A 12,843-nucleotide genomic window follows, 5' to 3' on the forward strand; every position below is an offset into this window, starting at 1 on the left:
TTTTGTCTATGTTTCTTTTTAGTACCGAGAAGTGGTTTCCTATTCCGTTTTTTCTTTAAAGAACTAAAAACTATCCTGTCCTAGATTTATTGTCTTCTGGATGTGTGTGTGAATTCTCATGGGCAGTCATAATGTTTTACACATCTGAATACTCAGAGAATATATACCAACTATGCTTATTAATTTAGAAATATTAATCTGTTAGCATTTTCCTTTCATCTCTTGTGCACTCTTACAGATGCAATTTTACACATACGAGCTTTATACCTTCATTGTAGAAACACTTGCGTACTTTCAGGTCTATGTGGAGATCTTCTAATTTTGAAGAAAGCGTATCTGCTGTAAGGTTAAACATGTGAAGTATGTGCAGATCCAGATTTCTGTCCTATTAGCTGGTAAGCTCGGGAAGCACAAATCTACACTCACAGACCATAAAACATACCAGGGCACTAAAACCACACTCTGCTGTGGACTTAAGGGGAAACGGTAATCCAGCCAACATATCTTGCAATGTTTGCAGGCCAGGATGTGCCAACGTAAACCTGACTTGCAAACATATGGAGTCTTTCACTGTAAATGGTTTCTCATTATTATAAATGGTGTCTTTATTGAAAATGTTTTCTCTTTACCTTGTCATCTTTGACTATTCATACTACTTGACCATCCTCTTCCTTTTTGTAATACATTGCTTCAGCTGTAGAAAAAAATGTTTGGCAAATGATATTATTCCAGAAACACATTGCTCAGTGGAGCCTTTCCTTGTAATGAACTAGTTCCTTTTAAAAAGTGCAGAGAGATTTTCAATTTTATTATATATAAGCCTGTACTTTAATGGACAAATACAGAAACTTTCTTCTTATACTTCTGAGTTCGGAAAAGAAACAAACTTGTTTGAAAGAGCGATCTGGCATGAAATAAAGACAGAAACAAGATCGAGCGAAAGGTGATTGCTGGCCAACCTCATAGTGAAATACAGGAAGCAAAATAGGGAAGTCCATTCACTGAAAAAGCTAGATGCTCCTGATCCGTTTAGTGCCTTCTGTTTCTGTATGGACACAAATTTTTCTTTCAAGTATACCTTGGAAAGATCTGAGATATGGGTAACAAGCATATGTCCTCTACATTCCCAAATGGTTCCCAAATGGAATACCCTAATATTCTGTGGAACATTTCTCTCCTCACTGTAAAATTAAATCTTGCATGTCCCCAAATACTCTTCACTGAGAGCAAGGTAATAAAGAAAAAAGTGAAAATATAGGACATACGTCTTCTCACAATTTAAACTTTTCATTCTTTGAATCAGAGAAATAATGTCAGTTATGCAGCCTGCAGAGAATCCTGTGACTCTATAGATTAGAAGGACCTACATGGAATTCTGTTTTGATATTCCATATAGCTTTATTAATAATCTGTACAGTTCTCTGCATTAGGCTCTCCCTTGGAAGTGGTGAAAGCTGTAAGTACAGCTGTTGAAATTTAACATCTTAAAAAAAAAATAAAAAAACCCCTACTCATTAATGACAATTTATGGATGCAAATTTTACAAAGTGTTTGGATGCAGAAGATTGGTTCAGACTTGTTTCTCCCAGTGTCTGCAATTTAAGGTGCTCAGGGAAGGTATATTGTGTTTTTATGATATTCCTAGTACAGCATGGTACCAATGATAGGAAAAAAACAATCAGTAACTGTATAACACATAATAATAACTCTATCTGGATAACACAAGAATAGTTGTTTGCAGTCTCACCAGGATTAAGTATTACACTGAAAATATTTCAAAATGCAGTTTCTCATTTTGCAAAAGTGAATTTTGGATTACTGGAATCAAGGAGACTCAGACCCCTCTGAACTGGACTGTCCTCTGAGTTCTAAGAGGAACTGTCAAACCCTGGATCTGTGCATCAACCTTTTTTCCCTGGTATCAATAAATGGTCAGATCATGAATCCCAGAATCTTCAGCAAAATCTAATTTCCTGGGCAGACCAAGCTATGCCTGACAGCAACTATGGGAAAAAATAGGATATTTTCACAGAAACAAATGAGCAGACGTAAGGGAATAAAGAAATGCCAGCTATTCAGTAAGGCTTTACCTGCTGTGCCTGATTTTGCAGAAAAATATGGAAAGAATGGAAAGGTTAAAAGGAAGGGCAACAAACATGAGTAGAATATAAGTAGCTTAGTTCTTAATTACAGTTGTGAATGGAAGCCATGAAAATTAGTGTTAAGTATTTATTATAAAACAGGAAATCACAGGTCTGATTATGTTGCTGTTCATAAGTGTGAAAATCTAGCACAGATGTCCCACAGGAAAGCTACTGCAGGAAAGGACTTAACAGAGGGCATGAATGAAGTACTGTGCTTCAAGGAGCAATGGAATGAACCCAGCCTCCTAAGACTGCTTTTTTTTTTCAAAAAGTGGGTTTATGCTTGGAGGTGAAAATGAATTTACAGCGAGATTTACAGACCAGAATCAAACATGATTTAGGTGGAATGCTTTTTTTCCCATGTGCCTGAGCAATGATTCAAAGGGACTGGCACTAATAGAAACAACTAGTGTGTGTTTAAGAAATGGTCTGGGGATAAAATTACTAAATGATAAAGTCAGTTTGGTATGGGAGACAGTTATGTATGTACAATATGATGTTCTTATGTGCCAAAAATACATGTCAGAAAATCTGAGTGTTCAAGTTGTACTGATGTAAAGGATTAACTATGAGGAAAAAGGTCAGCTTGGAGCATCATCCTTGCTCATAAGCTAAGCTGCTCTTTTGCTACAATGAACTGTACCACAGTTGTAGCTTGTTTGGGTAGAATATACTCCTTTCGATCATCAGTGGTGAAGATGGTAACTAACGATCCTGCAGAAAGAAATTTGTGTTTCTGGCCTAATCTTAAAAAAGCAAAAACAACCCCAAAGCAAAATCCCTCAATATTTTCTACTTCTTTTGTCCTATTTTCTTTCCACCTTGTGTATGGCTCATGAATCAGTACCCTCCTGCTTCATTCATGAATTTCCAGCTTACTCCTGCCTCCCCTTCCATCTCAGTTGGACACGGACGTTCACTTCCACCCTCATTTCGGCCCTGCGCAGGCCCCACTGCTGCTCCTTGGGGAGCGCTGGGGCACACCAAGCCCCATACCCACATCAAAGCCTGTGGAGGAACAGCACAGGACCAGGATATATTTTACCCTCTTGGGATACTGGAAGGCCGGCAGGTCTTGCCGCTACCTCGTCGTGGCCAAGGATGAGGAGTAACCGGTGCCTCCACTCAGCCCAGCAGCAGCTCCGGCTGCCTCCGCTGCCTGTTGGGGCTGCTCTGGGGGATGGCGGGCTGTCGGCGCCGGGCCCCCCTTCCCCTTGGGTCACTGCCCAGGGCACAGCCCCACTGCGGAGCCCCTTCTGCCCTTCCTCCCGTGACCGAGCCAATCCCCCTCTAGCCCTAGGGGTCACCGCGAGGACCAGGGTCCCAACCCGTGGGGGTCGGGGGGCCCCAGCCCCTCCTCGGGGCGCGAAGGGGTTGAGCTGCGAGGGCTGGAAACAGGCGCCAGCGGCGGAGCAGCAGCAGCCCCCCTGGGGCAGCCCCGGGACCCGGCGCGGCCCCCCCCCCCGCCACCGCGAGCCGCCAACGGCCATTACGCGCGCACGCGCCGCCGCCGCCGCCGCCGCCGCCCCCTCGCCTCGCCACGCGGCGGCCACCCGGCGGCCGCGCTGCTCCGCTCGGCACCCACCGCGCCGGCGGGAGGGCGGAGGCAGCGCCGCAAGTCGGCCTCGCCCCCTCGCGCGCGCACACACCCACCCACACCCACACCCCGGCCCGACGGCAGCGGCCGCCCGCGCACGGCCAGGGAGCCCGCAGGGCCGCGGCCGACGCGCCGCGCCTGCCCGCCCATGGCTGACAGGAGCCTCCTCGAGGGCGCGGAGCCCTGCGCGCGGCGGGAGGACGCGCCGGAGTGGGGCTACGAGGAAGGTGAGGAGGCGGCGGGCAGCGGGCGGCGGCCCCCGCCCCGCGGAAACTTTCCCCGCCGCCGGAGCGGGGCGGGACCGCAGGCGCGGAGCGGAGGAGAAGCGTCGCCCCGGCGGCCGCGCCGAAGTCGCCGGGAGGAGCAGGGCAGTGCGGCCCCCCCCGCGGCGGCGGGGGTCGGCAGGGGCCGCCGTCCGCCTCACGGCACTTCCTCTGGCGTTAGGGGTCGAGTGGGGGCTGATCTTCCCGGACGCCAACGGCGAGTACCAGTCGCCGATCAACCTGAACTCGAGAGAAGCCAAGTACGACCCCTCGCTGCTGGAGGTGCGCCTGTCGCCCAACTACGTGGTGTGTCGCGACTGCGAGGTGATCAACGATGGGCACTCGATTCAGATCGTCCTCAAGTCGAAGTCAGGTACGCCGAGGCACTGCGCGCGCGCTCCCGGGGAGGTGCGCATCAACGCCGACGCTCGTACTGTCTCGAGCACTTGCCGCGTGTGCGTGAGGGCCGTCACGGCGCCCGCAGCCCGCTGCGAGGCTGCTTCGGGGTTAACGCAGCCCGCAGGAGTGCTGCTGCTGCACGCTTCGGCCGGAAAAGCAGCAAGGGCTTTGCTGCAGGGGCTGCAAGTTTCAGCTCCGAACTCATGGCCCGACCGGTTGCTTCAGAGCAGGTTCAGAGTTTTATCTTGTGGTGCTGTCATCTAATTCACTGGCATTAACAGCTGTCCGCATTCAGCAGCAGTGCAGCTTATCACTGAGATAGTGCGATGCCACTTTCTATAGCTGGCAAATTTTGTCCTTGCTCCAAAGAACATAGAAGTTCTCCATTCGATTGAGTGAGGTCTGATTAGTAACTACAGACTTCAAGAATTTGTTTAGGATGGCTGCTCTAGTTATAGGCACTTACAGTGGTGATACAGAACAGGTTGCAAAATGGTCCTCACTTCTTAAAGAGTTTTTCGGTAGCATTCATCAAAGGAGAACTAGAAGCCAGTAAAAGAAACAGTTCCAATTTAAATGAAATTGCAGGATCTCTTGACTCAAACCTTTAATCTAGATAACCTATTCTGTATGAAGGAGAGGATTGTCAAGAAAAAATTCTTTGCGTTTTCTAAACACTGTGGTACTTCTTCCCATGTGTCTGGAAGGATGTCCAAGTTATTCTAACCTATGTTAGCTAGTAACAGCCTTTATGGGGCAATTAAACAGCTAAAGATTGCCAAAACCATTCCAACTTTTTGTTTCCTTCTGAGATACCAGTAATCTTGGGAGTGAGGGAGTCAATTGAGTTTTACACAGAATTTTTTAAAACAGAAAGGTTTCACTTATTTTAATAATGATGTTTTCCTTTATAGTTTCCTTCCCACGCTAGGCTCTGTATTTTATTGCAAAATGGAACATTTCTTTCTGCCGAATTTTGCGGATTTCCAATGGAGTAGTAATTTCATACTTCCGGTCAGTTTTATGGCCTTCCTCAGAAGCAGAGCTCTGTTCCCAGGGAACAAAGTTTTCTCTGCAACATCTGAAAGGTTCTTAAATTTTCTTGCAGAGGAATTAAGAGTGACCGCAGATATCATCACTTGCATGCCAAAATGCTGATCATTCAACCCTACCTTTTCCAAGGGATGTTTGTAGCTTAATAGCAATAATACCGAAATAAGAATAGACCAACACACTTAGATGCGTGTGCAAAAGCATTGGAGGTTTAGAGGAAGGAAAGTACTTCTTTTTAAACTTGAATACAGTATGATGCCAGACTGGTGTGTGTTGAAATATAAGAAGCAATGTGAAATAGAATAAAAGTTTATGATTGAGGTATGGCACTAGGATTTAGGAACTCTCAGTTTAGTTTCACCTTTTTCTTGGATTTCATATCACATAATTTCGCATTCTCCATTTGTGGACTGGGGATAATTTTTCCTTTTCTGGGAGGTGGGGACCAAATTTGTTATCCCTTGCTAGAGGAACAAAGAGTTAAGCTGCATTTGACCTGGTATACTGGCCAATTTTCAGGAATTGCGGAAACTCAAGCAGCTTCTCTTCCTCACAGGGGATCTCTGATGACAAGTCCGTTTAGCCAGATTATTTTAATGGGAACTGTTGAGCACTAAGTGCCTTTGAAACTCTGTCCAATTAATGTGTGAGAAGTTCCCTTCTACTGTAATTTTAACAGCCAAAGTAAAACCTCCTGGTAGAAAAAAGTAAAATGATTAGGATACATACTAAAAATTAGTTTGTCATTAGTGATGATTGATTTTGTCCTTTAATTCAGGGAACACAGTCCATCTGGAATTCCCAAATCCTGCTTGTTGTAAACATTTCTACAGGCTGCTTCCAGTTTGATGATCGTACATATGTTATGCATTAGCTGGAAGAAGCATGACCAAATGTGTAATGGAACTGTATATTGAAAAATGTTTCAGAGGATACAGAGACTTCTCTTAAGCCAATGGTGGATTGCACAGTGGATGATGGTTTCAGAATTATTTTCTAATGAGGATCAAAAATTGCTGAAAGGCAAAGAAAAGTTAAACATTTCATGCATTGACAAGGATCAAAATTTGATGAAAGGCAAAACAAAGATAAACATGCTTCATACATTGAAATACTTTTATCATGGGATCAGTGTTGTGAATTGAGCTTCAGAAATAAACTCTTGGAAGCTCCTGCAGCTCCAGAGCTACATCATAGAGAGAACATTTGAACTACACTCTACACATACACTGGAACCAATAATTTAAATCAGAGAAAATGCTCTGTTTTCCTAAAAAATAGCATTAATAAAATACCATGTTTCCCTTTATTCTTCCAGGTTTCCCCGAATATTTTAAGTGGTTGTTTTCCCTCATGTTCACCAGATTTGCAAATTTGCACTTTAGAGTATAGGTATAGGTAGAATGAGCAAAGACAGCGCAAGTTTATGATGCAGATTTGAATCTGTAACTACATTTAGGATGATTCATTTTAGAAACCCTAATGGTTGTTAGTTATGGCATATCGTTAAGGGAGGATTAGTCTGAATAATTCACTTTTTTCTCCGATGTAATTGATTGTGAAAACCCTAATTGACAGTTTTCTTACTGTTTTTTTGTAGCTCTCTACTCTTGTTTTTGTATTTGTACAGTTGCAATATGATTCAATTTCTGAATTACGTTTTAGTAGTATGACTTGTGCTCCCAACTATAGATATATAATGTGTATGTCCAAATGACTTTATATTATGGAACTGTCATTCCTTAAAGCTGCACATTATGCAATTAAATAATCCTTATCGACTATCAGAGATTGTAAAAGGTTTATTCAAAGTCTATGAAATGGAAACTAGAATTCAATGGATTCCAAGGAAGACTATGAATGCCCTTAAGTAAAATCTAGCCATGGACAGAAGCCCAGTACTCAGTGATTTCAGCAAGAAGTTGTCTATAGCTTGCAGAATATTATTTGGTCTGAAGCAGATTCACAAATTCCTGGACAAAATGTTTCCATTGGTTAATTCATAAGTACACTGGGACTCATATAAGAAAAATTGTTGTTTTTACTACTTATTCTTATGGTGAAAAGCTATATTAATGCAAAAGAGTTGTTATATAGATTGGTTTCTTTGTCTTGCAATGGCGGACAGATGCTCTTAGGACATTCTCAGTGTTTAAAGAAACAGCAGTAAAAAACAGCATGGCAGCCTAGAAGCTGATTGCAGGTAAGGTATGTTGTTGCTACTACATGATAGGTTTGATTATATTTGCATATGAAGGCACTCTGTATCTCAAAAGCCTGACAGGTGGTATATGACTGAGCATCTTTACCGAGCAAAATATTGGCAACCAAAAGTTTTTATCAGTTTCCATGACTCATAGCAGATACCCGTGGTAGAGATTAACCGTTTGGACAAGTTGATGGCAGTTATCAGTTTAACTCAGAACTTCTTTACCATCTGTTTAGAACATGGAGCTACTGTCTTGATAAGAGTTTTGAACTTACTCCCTCCTCTGACTGATAAAGCTTCACCTTTGCACCTTTATAATGCTTTTATTTTGTGTTGTGACCAGCTGTTCTGTGTCATAAAGCTAAGAATACAGCATAACAGTATTTTCACAGTTGTGTATAACTACATGAATTTGGATTCCATAGCTGGACAGTACTCAAAAAGTAAAGCTATCAAGTCTGTCAGCTTTACTCTTCTCCTCTCTTATACAGCTCATAGTAAAGAACCTTGCAACAATCTCCTCACTTTATTTGAAAAACATATTCAGTGGCTTGTCTGCTTGGAAAGATAAGTTTGTCACTATCTGTCTTCTTTTCCAGTTTTAATAGGTGGGCCATTACCTCGAGGACATGAATTTGAACTACATGATGTTCGGTTTCACTGGGGGAGAGAAAACCAGCGTGGTTCTGAACACACGGTTAATTTTAAAGCCTTTCCTATGGAGGTAAGAGTGATGCCACATTGCATATTGCATAAGACCTGTTAAATGCACAAGATTTTAAATCATAGCCTGAATTCCTGATATTTCAAAACTAAATTCTTTTAGCTCAGCATTTTATTGCTTTATATTTCAACCAAGAAGCTGTCTTGCTGAGGTGTGCTTTAGTGCAGGTAAATTAGGATATGCATCTGGAATAGAATGCCTCCAGCACTCGTCACATTGTGTGATTAATTGGTCATAAGGTTAACTTGCAGAATTATTAACTTCTGTTTTAATAATGTCAGTGTTCTAACAAGATCTGCTGTTTCAACTCTTCCTGTCACCTTGACTAATAGCTATAGATGGGGATAAATAGCCACTAGAAATATTTCCATGGTGAATAATAACAATTTAGGTAAATTTGGAGTAAGCATATGGTAACTTGTTCATGAAATAGTTTTACATATCTGAAAACTGAAGATTTCGTGAGATTCTTAGCTATGTTCTTTCTTGATGAATGAAAGATGAATGAATAAATTGCAATTTTTGAGACACAAGCAAAGTGATAATGCAATCTGAAAACTTTCAGCTGTTCGCAGGGTGTCAGCTTGGGCTCCTAAGCAACTGAAATACTGGGACCCATTTCTCCTGCTCTGCAGCAGCTGTTTTTCATTTTTCTTCACTATCCATTGCTTCATTGCTTACACTTACCAAGGAGTGGTTTGAGGTATCCCTCAGTCCTTGGCCTGCAACACCAGCTTTAACAGATACCAATCCTGATGTTTGGTGACTTCACTTATGCATCTTTTATTTCATTTGCTGTGCACTGTATCAGTTTTAAAGAAACTGTCAAGATTTTCTTCTGAGTTCTTTGAATTATTTTTGCCTTGTGTATTTATGATAATCCCTTGTGAGCCTGGAACTCTATTTCCTTTTTATCTGGAATTTGTTATTGTAGTATTATTCATGAGTGCCAGATTGCTGGATTAGACTGCTTTATGGAAGAGAATATGAAAAGTATTGGAGCACATACTGCTGAATTAAGCTTAAAAACATGCGGACTTACACCATTGATCTAGGTCATAGGGTTGTTCCGGTGCCAGCTTTAAGAGTGGTGAGTGAGATCTTGATCTCTGTTGTTGACTATTTTGCATTGGTCTATCAAAACAAAGCCGATATAAAGCCACTCATACTGGCTTTGCAGGCTGATTTCAGACAGGTCCTGTCAATACGGGAGATAGATAGACTTGAATGGGGAAGACTCACCAACCAAAGTGAAAGCAAAGGAGTAACCTCTGCCTCGGGTTTACCTGGGTATGGGTTAGACAGGCAGTAGGACCTTCAGGCTACTGCAGTGTTACCCTGAGACAGCAAGTAATTTGTTCATTATGAAACAGCCCTGCTCAGTGCTGTTCCTCAGTACTGATCCAGCATGAGGTGATGAAGAAATATTGATAGGAACTATGTCAAGCAGTGTGCTTGGGTATCTAGCTGGGTCTGCTGTCTTGTTATTCATTAAGGATCACTTTGCAAGCAGTCTTGGTGGTAAGTGGGAACAGAGTAGTGAACTCTGCAGAAACCCCAGAATTCTCTGCTCTGTTTCAGTCCAGGGAGAAATATACTTGACCCAGAGATGCAAGTCAACTGCCTTAATCAGTCCTAAGGGGATTTCATTCTTCACTTACTTCAAAAGCAGCATGGCAGCTGCACAAACAGAATGCTGGCACAGTTGAACAATATCATCTCAAGATAAGCAAGCCACTGTTATCCTGCCTCTTGCATCTAAACAATTCTCAGCTAAACTCTGATCCTAAGAAATAATGGTGCAAGAAGTCTGTAGCAAGAACAATTGACTTAAAATACACTTTAAATATAGCATGAATATATAATTTGGCAAGTAGATCCTCATGCAAATTACTTCTTCTGGTAGAAAATTGCAGCACAGTTGTCACTGCTGTATCCGGAGTCAGTTGCACACAGGTGTACTGGCTGGACAGATTCATTATCTTCTGTTTGGCAGATGAGTCTCACTACATTCTGCTATATGCATAAAGAGCTGCTATATCAAATCCAGCTCAAATTGTTCAAATCAAATATTTTCCTTGAGCAATAGTAAATAAGTGCTTGTGACCGCTATAAATGTTTATGGAGCAGTACATCTAAGACTCCAGAATGGAAGATTTTCCATTCCAGGGATTGCCCCACCTAACTGTTTTTGCTGAGAAGAGTCACTTTGATCAGGGGAACAGGAAAACTGTTTTCTTGACTTTTAGTGTTAGCATTTGTTTGCACTCCGGTTTGAAACCAACATATTCGGAACACATATTGGGCTTGATTTTCGCTGGGCTGGTAGGTAATAGTTACTTAACACAAACAGTGATAGATGTCTGTTTTGGCTATATGCAAGCCACTTTGGGGGAATTTATACTCTCATGTTATACTAAATGCAAAATAAGCAGGCAGATCTGCTAGTGGAGCAAATCTAGTAATATTTTTTTTCTTAGGAAGCTAGAAATGAATTTACAAAGCAAATGATAAAGATTTTAAATTCTTGACCCTTTGTGGAGAAGACAAGCCAAGTGGAAAAGTAGCAATATAAAACTAGAAATGCCCGGTTCAACTAAGTGTGTTAAGAACACAATGGACTAGGCCCGGATTATGTACTCTGTTACACTATTATAAATCCTGAGCAGTTCTACAGAAGCCAATTTAGCAACTTTGGATTTGAACAGATCTATTTGAGATAACTATCTAGATATGTGTAGTTGTTGACTGAAGCAGCAGTTTGGTTTTAAGACTGAAGGTTTTAAAGACTTTGTTTTATTTCGTTGGACCGGATATTTGCAGAACAGCTTCAGACTATCAGTGCAATGATCTTTGTGAAGACTGACTTTAAAAAAGAGTGCTATTTTTCAAAGTTTGGAAGAGAACTACTTCTTCACTTACTTCCGTAGGCTCTTCACCTTTGATGCCATAACTGTTTTGATAGGAATTTAACAATATCCTGTATTAATTAAGCAATATCCTGTGTCTCTTAGTGCAACAGTCTGTTATTTCTTACTAGACAGCTGGGGCCTTTGCACATGGTTAGGATACATAGATTCATGGTAAAATAGGTTTGACTTCTCAGCTTGTGTAACCTCTGGAACAGCTTCTCGAACTAATTTACGTTGGAGAAAAGCATTGTTCATGTGACCCAGAGGCTGAGTTGTTATTTTTGTTACTATCTGAAGTTAAGCAAAGACTTGTTTTCCACCTTTCTTGACTGAAGAAATCAGAATGTTGCAAATAATACTTAAGTGTTCTCATTTTCACTGAAACATCTGTGCTTACAAGCAGTCAGGAAAGCAGGAGAAAACAAAAAATAGTTGTCAAAGGTAAATATCATAGCATGCCTTTTTAAACAAAGGAAAAGCAGCATACTGTACATACTGATACAATACTCTTCTCTTTGTTCCATGAAAATAAAAAAAACACAAAAGGCTTTCTTACCTTTTGGCCAGAAATTGGAAGGAGACATTTGTGTAACCTTCTCCAGGAATCATTCTCAGCAAGTACTTTTACTTTGCATAAATAGTGTTATTTTGCCCTTTGGCCACCGCTTGTGTTAAATTTTTAATAATGGTCTTAACAATGAAAGATTTCTTGCCAGCAAATGGAACAAGGTACCAAAGGTTAGACTGCACTTTACAGTATGCATTTACACAGAGCAGTAAACCCCACACTTCTAGCCATGCGTGAGTTACCTCAACCTGATTCAGATGTAAAAAAAGAGGACTATTCCACACCTTTATTCCTCTACCTCATGCCAAGAGTATGGGTTGGAGGAGGAAAAACAAATGAACTGAGGAAGCTCAGACTTTCTCACTCATCTTTGCTGTATAGGATGCAAATAGAGAGGGAGAGGAGTAGCAAAATTACTGCTCATCTCAGCTATCAACACGTTTATTCCTAACAAGGTTAATGTAGCACCTAAGGGCAGCTAAAAATGGAGCCCTGTTGTACCTGGACTCTGTATAAACATAGTATATTGTAGTGCCAGGCCCAAACAGCTTAGGGTCTATAAAAGACAGGACAGACAGCAGGAGAAAGCAAACCATATGATGACATCAGTGCTGTTTTGTGGTAAGTTTTACTATGTTTCTACTGCTTCTTTAAGTGAAGGGAAACGGAGAGTAAATTATGCCTTAAAAGTGTCTCTTCTTCTTAGTTACTCAAAAAGCGGTGTGACTAAAGGCACATTTGACCTTAAGGGAACAGTTGTTTTCAGGCTGCTGCTCTGAAATAAAACTGTATCTGGGAAAATAAAAAAGTTCTTTTCACTGCTTGTTGTATGACCAGGACCATAGTTTTCTATAATCCGTCCTCTTTAAAATGTAGGATTGTATTAGCTCTGAACAACGTGAAAGCTCTCAGTAGAAGATAATCAGCAGAAAATCATATTAAGAATGTTTCCAAGATGTGCAGGAAGATTAAAA

At 41.6% G+C, this 12,843-nt stretch overlaps 1 protein-coding gene across 1 annotated transcript in view; it reads left to right on the forward strand.

Annotated features, from left to right (window-relative positions):
• The first annotated feature begins 3,659 nt into the window (after nucleotides 1–3,659).
• Nucleotides 3,660–12,843, forward strand: part of CA8 (carbonic anhydrase 8) — a 50,727-nt gene continuing 41,543 nt past the window's right edge. Inside the window, exons 1-3 of the mRNA XM_026102393.2 lie at nucleotides 3,660–3,968; nucleotides 4,186–4,377; nucleotides 8,265–8,389. Of these exons, the coding sequence (XP_025958178.1) occupies nucleotides 3,890–3,968; nucleotides 4,186–4,377; nucleotides 8,265–8,389 (396 nt within the window). The 5' untranslated portion in view covers nucleotides 3,660–3,889. The remainder of the gene's footprint in view (nucleotides 3,969–4,185; nucleotides 4,378–8,264; nucleotides 8,390–12,843) is intronic.

The sequence above is a fragment of the Dromaius novaehollandiae genome, chromosome 2, assembly GCF_036370855.1.
Source record: "Dromaius novaehollandiae isolate bDroNov1 chromosome 2, bDroNov1.hap1, whole genome shotgun sequence".
Lineage (NCBI taxonomy): Eukaryota > Metazoa > Chordata > Aves > Casuariiformes > Dromaiidae > Dromaius > Dromaius novaehollandiae.